Source organism: Myotis myotis, unplaced genomic scaffold (assembly GCF_014108235.1).
Source record: "Myotis myotis isolate mMyoMyo1 unplaced genomic scaffold, mMyoMyo1.p scaffold_m19_p_18, whole genome shotgun sequence".
NCBI classification, from domain to species: Eukaryota; Metazoa; Chordata; class Mammalia; order Chiroptera; family Vespertilionidae; genus Myotis; species Myotis myotis.
This window is the reverse complement of record NW_023416322.1, coordinates 13,965,014-13,978,011: the sequence shown is the minus strand read 5'-3', so window position 1 is coordinate 13,978,011 and position 12,998 is coordinate 13,965,014. Positions and strand designations below refer to the sequence as shown.

Below are 12,998 nucleotides of genomic sequence, written 5' to 3'. Positions count from 1 at the left end.
GCCCCCATAAAACATGGCAGGAAGGAGCACCCGAAGCTCAAAAAAGAAGGGAAAGAGAAGATGCTTAGCTCCCGATGCCCAGCTCCTCCCCCGAAACTTAGCCAGTGTGATGCACCTCCTCTGCAGACCAGTACTGTTCATCTGATGAAAGGTCCTTCCACGCGGAGGGAACATCAGAAGTGGGGGATGAGTGTCTCCCTATGCCCCCTGCCCCCAAAAGAGCACATCTGTTTATTTTTCTCTATTTTAAGTAACTTTTCAAAAGGAAAGTATATAGCATTGACATAGCAATGGTTAAAGTAAAAATCTTTCCTTATGAGTATAACCCTAGGAATTTACTGCTTTGAGAATCATGAGACCAGTTAAGCAAAACCATGCTTGCTTTGTTAGCCAAAGCTAAGATTCTGAATTCATGCCCATGAACCGCCAATCTTCCAAATGTAGAATGTTCCTTCCTTTAGACATCTCTTTCCAGTTCTGTGGCAGTTTATTCAAAGTAAATGGAGCAAGGGATCGGGTACACAGCTGTATGATAGAGTTGTTCAAATGCCCAGATTGCTGGTATCCAGGTTGATTGGGGGCATGCTTGAACTGTGGTTCATAGCAAGAAAAGGGGTATTAGTAAAGATAAAAAGAGCGTTTTAGTCTCTTTGGTGTTCGGCTAAAAAAGCCAAGGGGAGTTCTGGTTTGAGCCATCATCACTTCCTTTGCTTTGGTAGCTTACTCTCTCTCGCACTCTTCACCCATCTGGCAAGGCTCAGACTTCATTCTCTTCACTTCCTCTCTTTTTATTTTCATGACCCAAAGCATGGTGCCTTATGTAGCCACTCACTAGCTATTTGGTGACTGATGAAAAAAAAAAATCAGTAGTTAGAGCACAACTATTATGTTTGGGTGATCTCTGATGTCACAGAAGATCATAGTGAGAATTTACATAGTTAACTGTCTGCAGCTCTCTCCTCACTTAGAGTTTGAAAGAACCGTAACCATGGTTCTCTTTGTTCCTTGTATAAAATGGTTTCTACTATTAAGAAGAAAAACATTCAAACTGAAAAGTACTGGTCTCCTGCTTGCTGACTTGCCTCTTGGGAGACATTGACTGAAGTCAGGAAGCTGCTATAATAAGCCACACTGTACATCAAGCATGTCAAACTCAAAGGCTAACACGGGCCAAATAAATGAGGCATGCGGCCTGCGGGCTGCAAGTTTGACATGCTTGCTGTACATGATCACTTCATCATGTTACTTGCAGGGAGTTTGTAACTTAAAATGCATCATCCATTTAGAGTCATCAGGTCCTTTTCTGATCTCTTTAAGGAAGTTCTTGTTTAATAGGCATATTCTTTAAGAATATAAAAACCCTACAAAAGTTGACTAAGCAAACAAAAAAATACCTACAAGTAATTCTAAGATCTTGAATTGGTTGGTGACTTTATTAATGTTACAGGTAAATGACTCTGGAAAATTGACCTCATGCTAACTGCTTATTGAGACAAGCTCAGGGCACATTTATATAATTAATTATACAACAGAAACACACATAAATGTAGATCAATCTAGTCAAACGCTCATTAAGATTACCTGTATATGCATTGTCAGAAAAAGGGTCTTTCTGACACACTTCCTCATGAGTAGAGGTCGGGGTACATCAGCAGGTGTTATTCTGTTACTGAAGAACAACGGCCTGAGTGTGTCTAGCTAAATAAATGAATGAGCCTATAAATCTGTGTTTTGCAATATATCGTACTGCCAATCTGAATAAAACACTGATTAAGTGAGTGATGTACAAGTTCTGAAGTTAATTTAATGCTGAAGCTAATACTAAAGCAGGGAGGAATCATATTAAGGAATATAAAATCAGACTAGCTAGGAGGAAGAAAACTCACATATAAACATAGTTTTATGTCCCTTTTCAGTCTTTTATATTTTAAAACCACTGAAACAGGTGGTTGCACCCCAGAATGTCTCTTCACAGACTAAAGAAAGATGGGAATTGGAGTTGAGGTTGGGTAAGCAAGTGTAGGGAAGGAAAAACGTCTTTTCTGTTTTCTATAGATCTCCGGTCAGGCCTAAGGGTAAACCTACATTAAGGCAGATTAATAGGAGAAAAACCTACCAGTGTTATTAGAATTTCACATGTAGGAATCTTCACAAGAGAATGAAGACCCAAAGAAGTGGCCAGAACAGAAAGCTTATATACCTTTAGACACAGAAATGATAAGTTCATGACGAAATGACAAGACACGGGGATTTGGACTTGGGGCAGTAAATTGTGGGGGAATGTTGGGGCAGTGGGGGAGACCATAGAAGATAGGGAATATTTTAGTAGGTTTGTCTGTACAGGTCCATTTCAGCATCGATGGCCAGTCTCTGGTGATAAGGATGTTTTTCTCGGTATAGGGAGGCTACCTTTCTTGTAGGAAATGTTATGGCCTGTTTTAGGTAAAAGGGGGCAGATCAGCAAGCCCCTCTTGCATCTGTTGTTTCTCTAGTGCCTTTAGCTCAAAATAGTCAGGATGCCAAAGCAGCACGTATGGGGTGGTGTGCCCTGAACTCCTTCGCCAGGAGGAGAGGCCAGCATATGAAGGGGCTGAGAAAGGCTTTGGGGGCTCATTCTTTAAGGATAGTAAGGAGTCAGATCAATCCATAACTAAGAGTACAGGCGCTGCAGTTAGCCTACCAAGGTTCAGAGGCTAGCTCCACCACTCATTAGCTGTGTGACCTTGGAGAAATTACTTAACCTTTCTGACTCAGTTTTCTCCTCTATAAAGCAAGAATAATAATTGTACCTACCTCTTGGTTGTTTGCATGGATTAAATAAGCACGTGGGCAGGACCTAGCTCATAGTAAGCACTCAGTAAATGTTAGCTATTGTTATTACCTAACAATTTTTTTATTCCAGATACCCATTGATAATATGACCAATGAGATGGAGCAGAGGGTTGAGCCTCATAACGACTACTTTAGTACACAATTTCTTTTGAACTTTGCTATCCTTGGAACACACAACATTACTGTGGAATCTTCAGTGAAAGACGCCAATGGTATCGTATGGAAGACTGGTCCCAGAACTACCATATTTGTAAAATCCTTGGAAGACCCGTATTCCCAGCAAATTCGCCTGCAACAGCAGCAAGCCCAGCAACCATTACAGCAGCAGCAGCAACGAAATGCCTACACGCGGTTTTAACCATGTGACGAATGCACTACAGACTTTACAGGGATTGATTAAATTAGCAGAAATACTCAGCATTTTCATATGGGTTAAGATATGAAAGTTATAATGTGGAGTCCATTTACTCCTTGGTTTCTGTAATGTAATATTCTAAAAAATATAGGGGTATTTTTTCCCCCTTACAAATTTCTCATTTGAGAAAAATTGGGTTCCTAACCAGAAATATTTTTTTCCTTGTTCCTTTGACCAGGTCCCTTATCTCATAATTACCATTTTCATTCTTTTATTATTCTTTTTAGTGTGGCTGAGCCTTTTCTTTTTCTTTTAAGTCACATATTGGGATCATTGAATTAGTAAATTTGACTGCTTCTCTACCAAAATATATCACTAGCTGCCTGTGATTCTGAGCTACACCTTGGGAAGTTCTGACCAGTACTGACCCGTGGTGGTAAAACGGAGTCCTCCCATCGATGGATTTGGAAGTGTCTCCTGAACCATCAGTCTTCTGGAAAATGAGAGCAGGCAGACAAACAGTGTAGACACATCCTGCTATATTATTTCAACTCCTTATCTGTCCTGTGCTAAAGCAAACTTAATTTATTGTTTTAGTATTTAATTGAACCAAAGTGCAGCTAAAAATTACATAGACATATTGGAGATTAATAATTTGTTTTTTCTAATATGTGTGTGATTGTGTAGACTTTTTACATTGTTTCTAAGAGTGAAAAAAATCACTCACATTTAATATCTTAATGTTTTAAGGTAGGAGGGCAGATCTTTGGTTTAGTTTCTTGGCATGTTATGTAATGCTAGACTTGATTGCCTAGAAAGAACAGTCTCTTTTTAACACAACCCCAATTAGATGGGATGCTCAGGGAATAGAAGTTTTCTGGTTAGTCAGAAAACCCCTTTTTTTCTATTTCAATACTGGTTAAAAACATTATAAAATCTAATACTGATATACTTTCTTGTCTTAACACAGTATACTAGATATAATTAATTGTTCTTTCTGGATTTGGGATCATTCAGTTCTTTGGGATCATGATTTCTGAACATTGGGGATCACAGCATTGCAGAGATTGATGATATGGGCAGTTGGGTTCGGAGTAGCTCCTAAGATGAAGCAGGCACATTCCTTGGAAATTTCTTTTTAAAATAAATATCTCCATTTCTTTGCTTGTGTTTGGCCTTTTCTCTTTGAAAGTTGACATTGGCTCAAAGGAGGGGTTGAGTTTAAAGGGAAAAACAAAGTGTGTGTTTTTTTTTCCCTTGTCATCTGGCTTTTACGGGTGAGAAGTTATTGACAACTCAGGTCCCTTTAAGATCATGAGCTATATTTGCAGCACAACACATTTCACTGCCAACGGCCAGATCATTGTCATAAAACGTAAATCTACAGGGGCCACTGTAGATTATATCTGTTTATAAGTGGCCCAGTTGTACCCATAATGTACATAATGTAATGTAATGTAGTTAGCCTCTGTCACCAACATTAAAAGTATGATGGGATGTATTGAGAAGTCAGAAAGTCTGGTGAGTTGGGTTGGATCGCCTAACAGCAGCACTCCAGGCGGTCATGGTCTTTCCATTTCTTACCCAAGAACACAAAGACCTTTCAACCTCATGGGCTATGCTTTATGTTTTATTGTCTTGGCTGGAGCTAGTCCATTATCCTGTGGTATGCAGTCTAAAGTACTCATTCTATGAGCAATTTAATTTTTAATTGTAATTGGGATTTAAATAGAGTGAGTCATGTGTTTTCCTTAATGACATACCAAGACCTGGAGCCATTGATTTCCACATTCTATTGAAGAATGCTAAACTTTTTTCAAACCTATTACAGTTACAAAACATTTTTCAGTATGTACCTTTTCCCAGTGCATTTCTCTCCTGTACCGTCAAGTTTGTTGTGCCATTTGCCCTCTTTGCTTATTGTTTAGGTCTGGTTAGAGATTGAAACCTGATGAAATGTTTGGGCATTATCTTCCTTATAGATCATGTCTACAGGTGTAGCTTTTGTTTAGTGATACCTGACTAAAAAGTAGTTTTGTTGTTGTTTCCAGATAATTTTTTTAGTAAAATTATGAAGGTGAGATAATATCAAATGAATCAGAACGATCAGGAAGATGAGCCTCTTACCCAATCAGCATCCTCAAGAGTCAGGATGAGTTCAAGAAAAACAGATTGGAAAAAAAAAAGAAAAGAAAAACAGATTGTATGCAGAGAAGAAATAATTCATAGTTCATCTTTTGGTTTTCTTGGGAGGTTTTATTTGTGGGTTTTTTAAATATATATTTTTATTGATTTCAGAGAGTAGGGGTGAGGGAGAGAGATAGAAACATCAATGATGAGAGAGAATCATTGATCAGCTGCCTCCTGCACACCCCACACTGGGGATCGAGCCTGAAACCCAGGCATATGCCCTTTAAAATGGAGGACTAGGACTGAATGAGACTGAGGAATTATGAGAATATATTAATGTCTAGTTCTGTTTCCCAACACCATGGAAGGTGAAAGTAGGCTGTGTTGCCTCAAGACTTTCATCCCACCATTGGAAATAGTGAAGCTAATGATGCTTTTTGTTTATGTGTCCTCTCACCTTGAGGAGATGAGCAAAGTGATGGTAAATTGTTAACACTTGTACCCCCCACCGTGTTTTCCCTTCCCCACGCCCACCCACCAGCAAAGGCAGACAGCATGTGATCAGGAGGGCCAGCCCTAAAGTACTCCCCACATGGCAGGAGATATAGATAAAATGCCTACTAAATAATGCAAGTAGGGGAGACGGCCTCTCCAGGGGCGAGCCCACACCATGCCAGGCCCTGAGTTGGCAGTGGGAAGTACAAATGAAATGGACAGAGCCCTCAATTTAGAGTATAGGACCTCTGTCTTCAGAGAGTGTGAAGAGGGCTTTATCAAAGCTGTTAACAGCAAAAAAAGATGCCATCTCTGAAATTCCAGTAGTATCTCCCCTTATAGCATAGCAGTCAGGACAGGCTCTAGGGTGATTCAAACTGGCCATCATTTGGCATTTTCTCCTTTTGCTGCTCTTGGAAGGCAAGTGTTCCTTCCTGCTCAGAGAACCTGCTCCTGATATAATCAGAGACAAATGGTACCTACTACTTTTGAAGCCAGAGCTGAACAGAAAGAACATTTGGAAAAAAGGTTCACCCCCTAAAGCATAAAGTCAATATTTAGCCTCAAGGAGATGAGCTGACATGCAAAAAGAAGTAAATATTGTCTTGTGTTGCAGAAGCTACTGCTGCTTCTGGCCAGGTTGTTGGATGACATGAACCCATCAATGTTACATTTCAAGTTACCAGGGCATTAGGGAGAAATGACTGTAATCACAGAATGACTTAAGCAACATCGGATCTGTCCTACTTAGTGTCGCAGTGTCCCCTGGAATGTTCAAGAGCATATTAGCCGTGGCTAGAACTGTCTCAGCACATCTGGAACCTCCTGGAGGGCCCTTGACACAGGAGAGGCCTATGAGTCGGCCCTAAGCACTCCCAACCCCCTGCCCCTCTCCCACGTGGCTGACCAGGAGTAGCTGATGGGAAGCATTTTTCCTTCACCCTGAGCACTGGAAGTAACTCCACTGGGACCACAGGGCACTATAGCTCAGTCAGCTTTTGTCTGAGCAGGAGTTTGTGAACTGGAGCACATTTCCCAGATCTATGCCGACGGCCCAGCCAACAAAGACACAAACAATTTTGAAAACAGGTGACCTTTTATTTACTCACCAAATGTTTATCGAACACACGCAGGGTGCCAGGAACTGGGAATGCAATGATGGGCCAGCTCCTTGGGTTCACGGCTATGCCACTGCTTGTTTTTGCACAGACCATGGGAGAGGGAAGGCTGGGACCATGCTGGGTGGGCCTGAGCTTCCTTGGTGGTTGATCATTTCCTCCTGTGAAAGGGGAAAGGAACGAGTTTGCGCAGATCTATCCAGGTCCTGCCGTTTCCTGTGTGGCCCTTCGGAAAAGCTGTCAGCCTGAGCGTTTGCCCCTTCGATAGCTAACCATCTTCACCATTCACTAATATCCAACCTAAAGCCCTTAGGGTGATCTTAATTAACATCCTGCTTCAATTCTTTGTGTTTGAGGGAGATGGCAAACTCCCCAAAACCTTGCCCCCAGGGAAATAGTACTAATCAGAATGCAGTCTTCTCCGACCCCAACTACTTCATATTGAAAAACATACTTGTCCCTCCAGACACGGCAGAAACACACTCGCCCCCAATTCCTCCCACCAGACTTGACACTTTATACTGGTCCCTTTGTGACCAGTGTCAACCCAGTCTTAGACATGATCCACTGCCTGACCCTTGGGGTTACCGTAAATGTGGATAAATGGTGGCTGCAGTTACCATGTCCTGGTAATGGGAACGAGCAGCTCCCTCCACCGTACCAGCCTCCACGTCAGCGCCCCCTCAACATTTTTGTGAGCCTTGGCTTCTTCCTCCGTAAAATGAAGCTAGCAACCGCCCTGTTGTGAAGATTTAATGTAACAACACATGCACAAAGCCTGCTACTTGGCAGGGGCCCACCAAGTATTGGTTGCCTCTGCAGTTATGTTGCCGATCATCTCTGCCTTAGAGGAAAGTGATGTTCCAGGTCATCTGACAACCTAAAGGGACTAAAATTTCTTAGACTAAAGAGAAATGTATTCTTTTCCCTCAGAAGGAGGGCATTTATATCTGTGAGCTTTCCTGTCTGCACAAGCCTTGAGCCCTAAGGGGGTGGGGGGTGGGGGGGTGTAAAAAAGAAGTGTCACCAGTTCAATGAGTCAACCCAGGCTTCTCTGTCATTCTTTCTGAGTTATTTAGCAACTGCAAAGTAAATGGGCTTGTATCCAAAGTTAGTTCTTGCCATGAAATCTATTGGACACAAGCCCCATGATTCAATGGACGCTATCTACCTGACTGAGCAGAACTATTTTCCTGCTGAAAGGTTTTAGAGAGTTTGCTATCTCCCCCAAACAGAGCATGAAGACAAAATTGCAGTAAGAACTTTAGGTTGGGCGTAAGTAAGAACTTCGTGAACTGTGAAAATAATTAAATACTGAAGGAAGGTGGCATATGGCCTGTGTGAGCTATTCTGTCCAACCACAGGGATCTGATCGTTTTGCCAACAGCCTCTCTGATCCCTTGGCCCCATTCCATCAGCAGGACTTGTGCAGGGTAGACTTCCTGCCAAGGGCTGTGCCTGGGAGATGGGGTGTAGCCCTGCTCCCTAGCCACCACATGCCCTCCAGACAGAGGGCTCAGGCAGCTCAGCTGCAGCTATAAATAACCCCCTCGTGACTCTCTGTCCTTAGAGCAAATGCCTCTGGCCATTGGGGAAGAAGTGGAGGGAGGGAGGACTCCCGGAGGGAGAGCCCCCTGGGCTTGACAGCTGAGAAAAGAGCTGAGAGTGAAGAGGTTATGTTTTCTCTCACCTCCTAAGTGTGTCTGTATGTTTATGAGAGATGTGTCTACGCAGAGAGAAGAGCTGTCCTATTTTTGAGGAAGGCGGGGGTTGGGGGTGGGGGGTGTCCGTGGCGGTGTTTCTTCCCTTCTGTTCCCACTACCGTCATCCTACTTCACAACCTCATAATATCTTCCTGGACTATCACTTTCGCTTCCCGTTTTCCTTGCTGCTAGTCCCTGTCTCCTCTGAGTAATCCTTTCTTCCCACAGCTTCCCAATTCACTCATCTCGTCCAGTGGGAACCCTGTTCCCATTGGGTTCCCAGTACATTCCAGATTCTTCAATCTCTCTCCCCTTTTATCCCCCCCCCCCCAGCCCCCTTTATTTTTCCTTTTTTTCCCAATTCACTTTGAGGGGCACAGCCACCAAAAGCGACGGGATCTGCTTGCTGTCGTGCTTAAACTGTTTAAACTGCTGCCATGACAAACAGCAGTTCTTGGGTTTAGGTGCTTGGTTTGGTCTTTCATTGAAGACCCTCCACAATGTGACTCCAGCCTTGCACCAAGCCCCGCCTCTCGCCACCCCCCTGCTACTTCCTGGGCATCCCATGAGCTCTGTTTGCACATTCTCACCGTCACTGGCTTTGTTCTTATTTCCCCTCCACCTGACTACTCCTCTCCTTCACTGAAAATCCTGCCCATCTTCACATCCTGACTCTCTCCCAGACCAATATCAGGATTCCCCCCAGCCTATATCATATTCAATCTTGCCTGAAGCAGTCAGGCTGCATGGCCCTCCCAGTCAGCATAAAGGTGGACACATGGTGCTACCACGTGCTATTGATGAGAACAAACAGCTCCCTCCACTGTCTTCCTCCCCTCGCCCCCACCTCCCCATCAGCCTCTAATTATTCTTTGGCCTCCTGCCCTGGTTCACATCCCTGCAGGGGGCAGTCCTGGCTGATCTGCCAGCTGACCTGATGTTCACTTTGGAGACAAGAGGTGTAAAGCAAGCCTCCATGCAGTGGAGCACAGCCCACTGGTGTTGTGAGGCGCAGTGGGGGTCCAGAGTGCAGCTCAGGCTCTGATCTGAGGTATGAGACAGGAGGGAGTGGACCAGTGCTGAGAGCTTGTAAGAAAGTAAAAAAGAAAAGAAAAAAAGGACCATCCATCAGTCTCCTTCCTTAGCATCATCTACATCAAGCATGTCAAACTCATGGCCCATGGGCCACATGCCTCGTTTATTTGGCCTGTGTTAGCCTTTGAGTTTGACAAACTTCATCTACACTCTCCTTCAGCAATAGCCTTCTCCCGGTCAGAATTTAGAATATGTTGTTGCTTTGAGTGATTTGGGCTCTTCCCTGCTTATCCTTATTTCCTTCTTTCCTTCCTCTCTCTCTCTGCCTTTCTTTTTCATGGTCCAATTGCATCTGTTGTAGGTAAGGCCCTGCAGCAGGTAAAGTCCCTACTCCCAGGAAGCTTTGGTCAGCGATTGTCACATATGTCACATAGATCAGTGTTTGTCTATAGTGCCAAGTGCAAGCAGAGATACCAAAATTGCACTGGGGTGAGACCTGAGGGGAACACTACATTATTATTCTCATTGAGGAGGTTTGCAAAGTGCTGCCCGAAGACCCTGTGGGAGGTGGGGTGGGCAACAAATGATACCAAGGAAAAGAAAGGCAAGGAGAGGAAGCCAGGGGTAGCCGCCCCAATCCAGCCCAACTTTAGAGCCAGCTGCCACTCAGACGCACAGAGCTCAAATCCAGGCTCTCACTCCTGTGTGGGTCATCATCTGTGAGATTGCTGGCCAGCTCACGTTTCCTCTCGCACCCCCACCTCCACCTGATTTCAGCTACGGCTTCGGCTTCTACTCCTCAAGCTTTAGACCACAGGGCCTCCCTCTGGGAGCTGGACCTGTAACAGGTAACCACGGGAGTCAGCCACGGCCATGTTTTTGCTATATGGATGGTAAAGAAAAACAGCCCTGCTGATTTTGTGCCAAGGTTCCTTTATAATGAAGTGAAATATTCATCTCTGTGCTTTTCTTTGGGGGCACTCCCCAACACATGATCTTTCCCTAATCAGAGGCACCCACAGCGCCCTGAGAAGTGAGGGTTAAAGCAATAATACAAAGGCAGAAAAACAAGCTCAATCTGTTCAACATCCAAAATAAAGATATTGAGAATTAAAAGGGACAGCGTTTTGGCTATAAAAATGGAAGAGTCATGGGATAACAATGGCCACCTTAGACATGCTGACATCCTCTTGTTCTCTGATCCCCAGTGCATTGCACACCTCCAGGCCTCGGCACACACTTGGCCGTCAGCATGCAATGCTCTCCTCCCCATGGCTCTGAGTAGCAGGCGCCATCCACCTCTGAAAACTTGCCCAGATTAAAGTCCTCCTCTCCAAGGAGCTTTCCGGAAAGCCCCACAGAGCTGGGTGCAGCCCTAACCTTCTGGTCTGCTCTCTCCGCAAGCACTCAGCTTCTTGTAACTCCTTGCTTGCATCTGTCTCTTCTTCCCCGTTAGGATGTGAACATCCACAGCGGGGACTGGGAGTTCATCTTTGCACATAGTAGGCAGTCAATCAGGTTTAATTACTTAATACAGAATTCAGTTTCAAGTGATCTCGCCTTACTTAATACAGTTCCTTGTCCTAGAAACTTAGTCACGGAGGGAGCATTGATGATAAACTCAAGAGCTATTGCTCAGCCAGCACTGGGAATTTCCAGTTCTCAGTCCTCAACCCGATAGCTCAACTGCTAAGGTACGTCCACGCAGTACTGCAAGGGCCCAGCACACCCCGCCATGAGCTCAGGCAGCATAACAATACTGCAGCCACCGCTGGGGTCCGCTCCTAGACAGCGGTGTAGCCAGACCCTGCAGTCTCCCAGGTGGAGTCAGACCTGGGCTTGGCTCCCTGGTGACCAAGGTGAAGCTTTGTCATCTCTGTCCCCAGGCTTGTTTCTACATCTGTCATGTGGCCGTGGGTCCTAATTAGAGAGCTCTTAGAGATTCCTGAAAGGAATGCTATTGTACAGCGGCACAAAGGGCATTATGTCACCGTGGTAGAAGAGCACAATTTAAACTAGGAATAATAAGGGCACTTATTCCCAGAAGCACATTGATTTAAACCACAAAAGCTCCTTGGAACAGGGCTGAGAATTGTAAAAGCCTGAGCAGTCAACAGCCCCTGTGGGAGGGGAGCCCATGCCAGGCTATTGCTGGAGAGTTCCTTTCTTCCTGGTTGGCAGGCCACTCACGTCCCTCAGGTATTCTCACTTTGGTGAAATTTCCCTGCTATAATGGGCCGAGCCTATTTGCTGGGGTCCGGGGAGCAGACACCATTACTTCTACCTCCTTGTAGAAGAAGCAACGAATTGGCCTCAGCACAGCTCAGTTCACTTTTTATTCTCTGAAGGATGAAGACAAGTGTCCAGATAATAAAAAACGTCATCACCACTTTTGCTTCTAAAGTCTGCATAGCAGAAATATCATCTGGGTCACACCCGACCCAGCCATTACTACCTCTGGTCAGCAACTTTGGAAAACCACAAGGTGCAGCGTGTCTGAAAAATAAAGTCACCTTAGCAAACAGTCATCCTGGAGTGGAAAACTATGTTTAAGCATGGCTCTGACAGCAGAAAGGGCAGAATCTGCAAAGAAAAAGAATGGTGGCTCTGACTGCATAAAAATTTAGAAGCTCTAGCTGGTTTGGCTCAGTGCATAGAGCGTCAGCCTGTGGACTGAAGGGTCCCAGGTTCGATTCCAGTCAAGGGTACATGCCCGGGTTGCGGGCTCGATCCCCAGTAGGGGGCCTGCAGGAGGCAGCCCAACAATGAGTCTCTCTCATCATTGATGTCTCTCTCTCTCTCTCTCTCTCTCTCTCTCTCTCTCTCTCTCTCTCTCTCCTTTCTTCTCTGAAATCAATACAAATATTTTTTTAAAAAGCATTTTAAGTTCCAAATGACAAAAATCACCACAAATCAAACTATAAGATAAAAAAAAAAGACATCATGCTAAGCATTATGTTAAGTGAAATAAGTCAGAGAAAGGCAAATACTGTATGATCTCACTTATATATGGAATATGGGGGAGCGGGGATAGATACAGAGAATACATTGGTGGTTGCCAGAGGTGGGTGAAATTGGTGAAGAGGATCAAATGGTGCAAACTTCCAGTTATAAAAGAAATAAGTCCTGGGGATGCAATGTGGCTATAGTTTATAATACTGTATTGTATATTTGAAAGTTGCAAAAAGTAGATCTTAGAAGTTCTAATCACAAGAAAAAAACCTGTAATTATGTATAGTGACACATGTTAACCAGACATTGTGGTGAACATTTCACAATATATACAAATATCAAATTGTGTTGCATACCCCAAACTAATATAATGTTCTA

The 12,998-nt window shown here is 44.1% G+C and overlaps 1 protein-coding gene and 1 non-coding gene across 2 annotated transcripts in view; one reads left to right on the top strand and one right to left on the bottom strand.

The window, feature by feature from the left end:
* INTS7 (integrator complex subunit 7) overlaps nucleotides 1-4,347 on the top strand; it is a 45,269-nt gene extending 40,922 nt beyond the window's left edge. Inside the window, exon 20 of the mRNA XM_036344125.1 lies at nucleotides 2,903-4,347. Coding sequence (XP_036200018.1) covers nucleotides 2,903-3,190 — 288 coding nt within the window. The 3' untranslated portion in view covers nucleotides 3,191-4,347. The remainder of the gene's footprint in view (nucleotides 1-2,902) is intronic.
* A 4,635-nt stretch (nucleotides 4,348-8,982) lies between these two features.
* Nucleotides 8,983-9,104, bottom strand: LOC118673810. Its single transcript, XR_004973485.1, has one exon. It is a non-coding gene; the product is annotated as a small nucleolar RNA SNORA68 (small nucleolar RNA).
* Nucleotides 9,105-12,998: the final 3,894 nt, after the last annotated feature.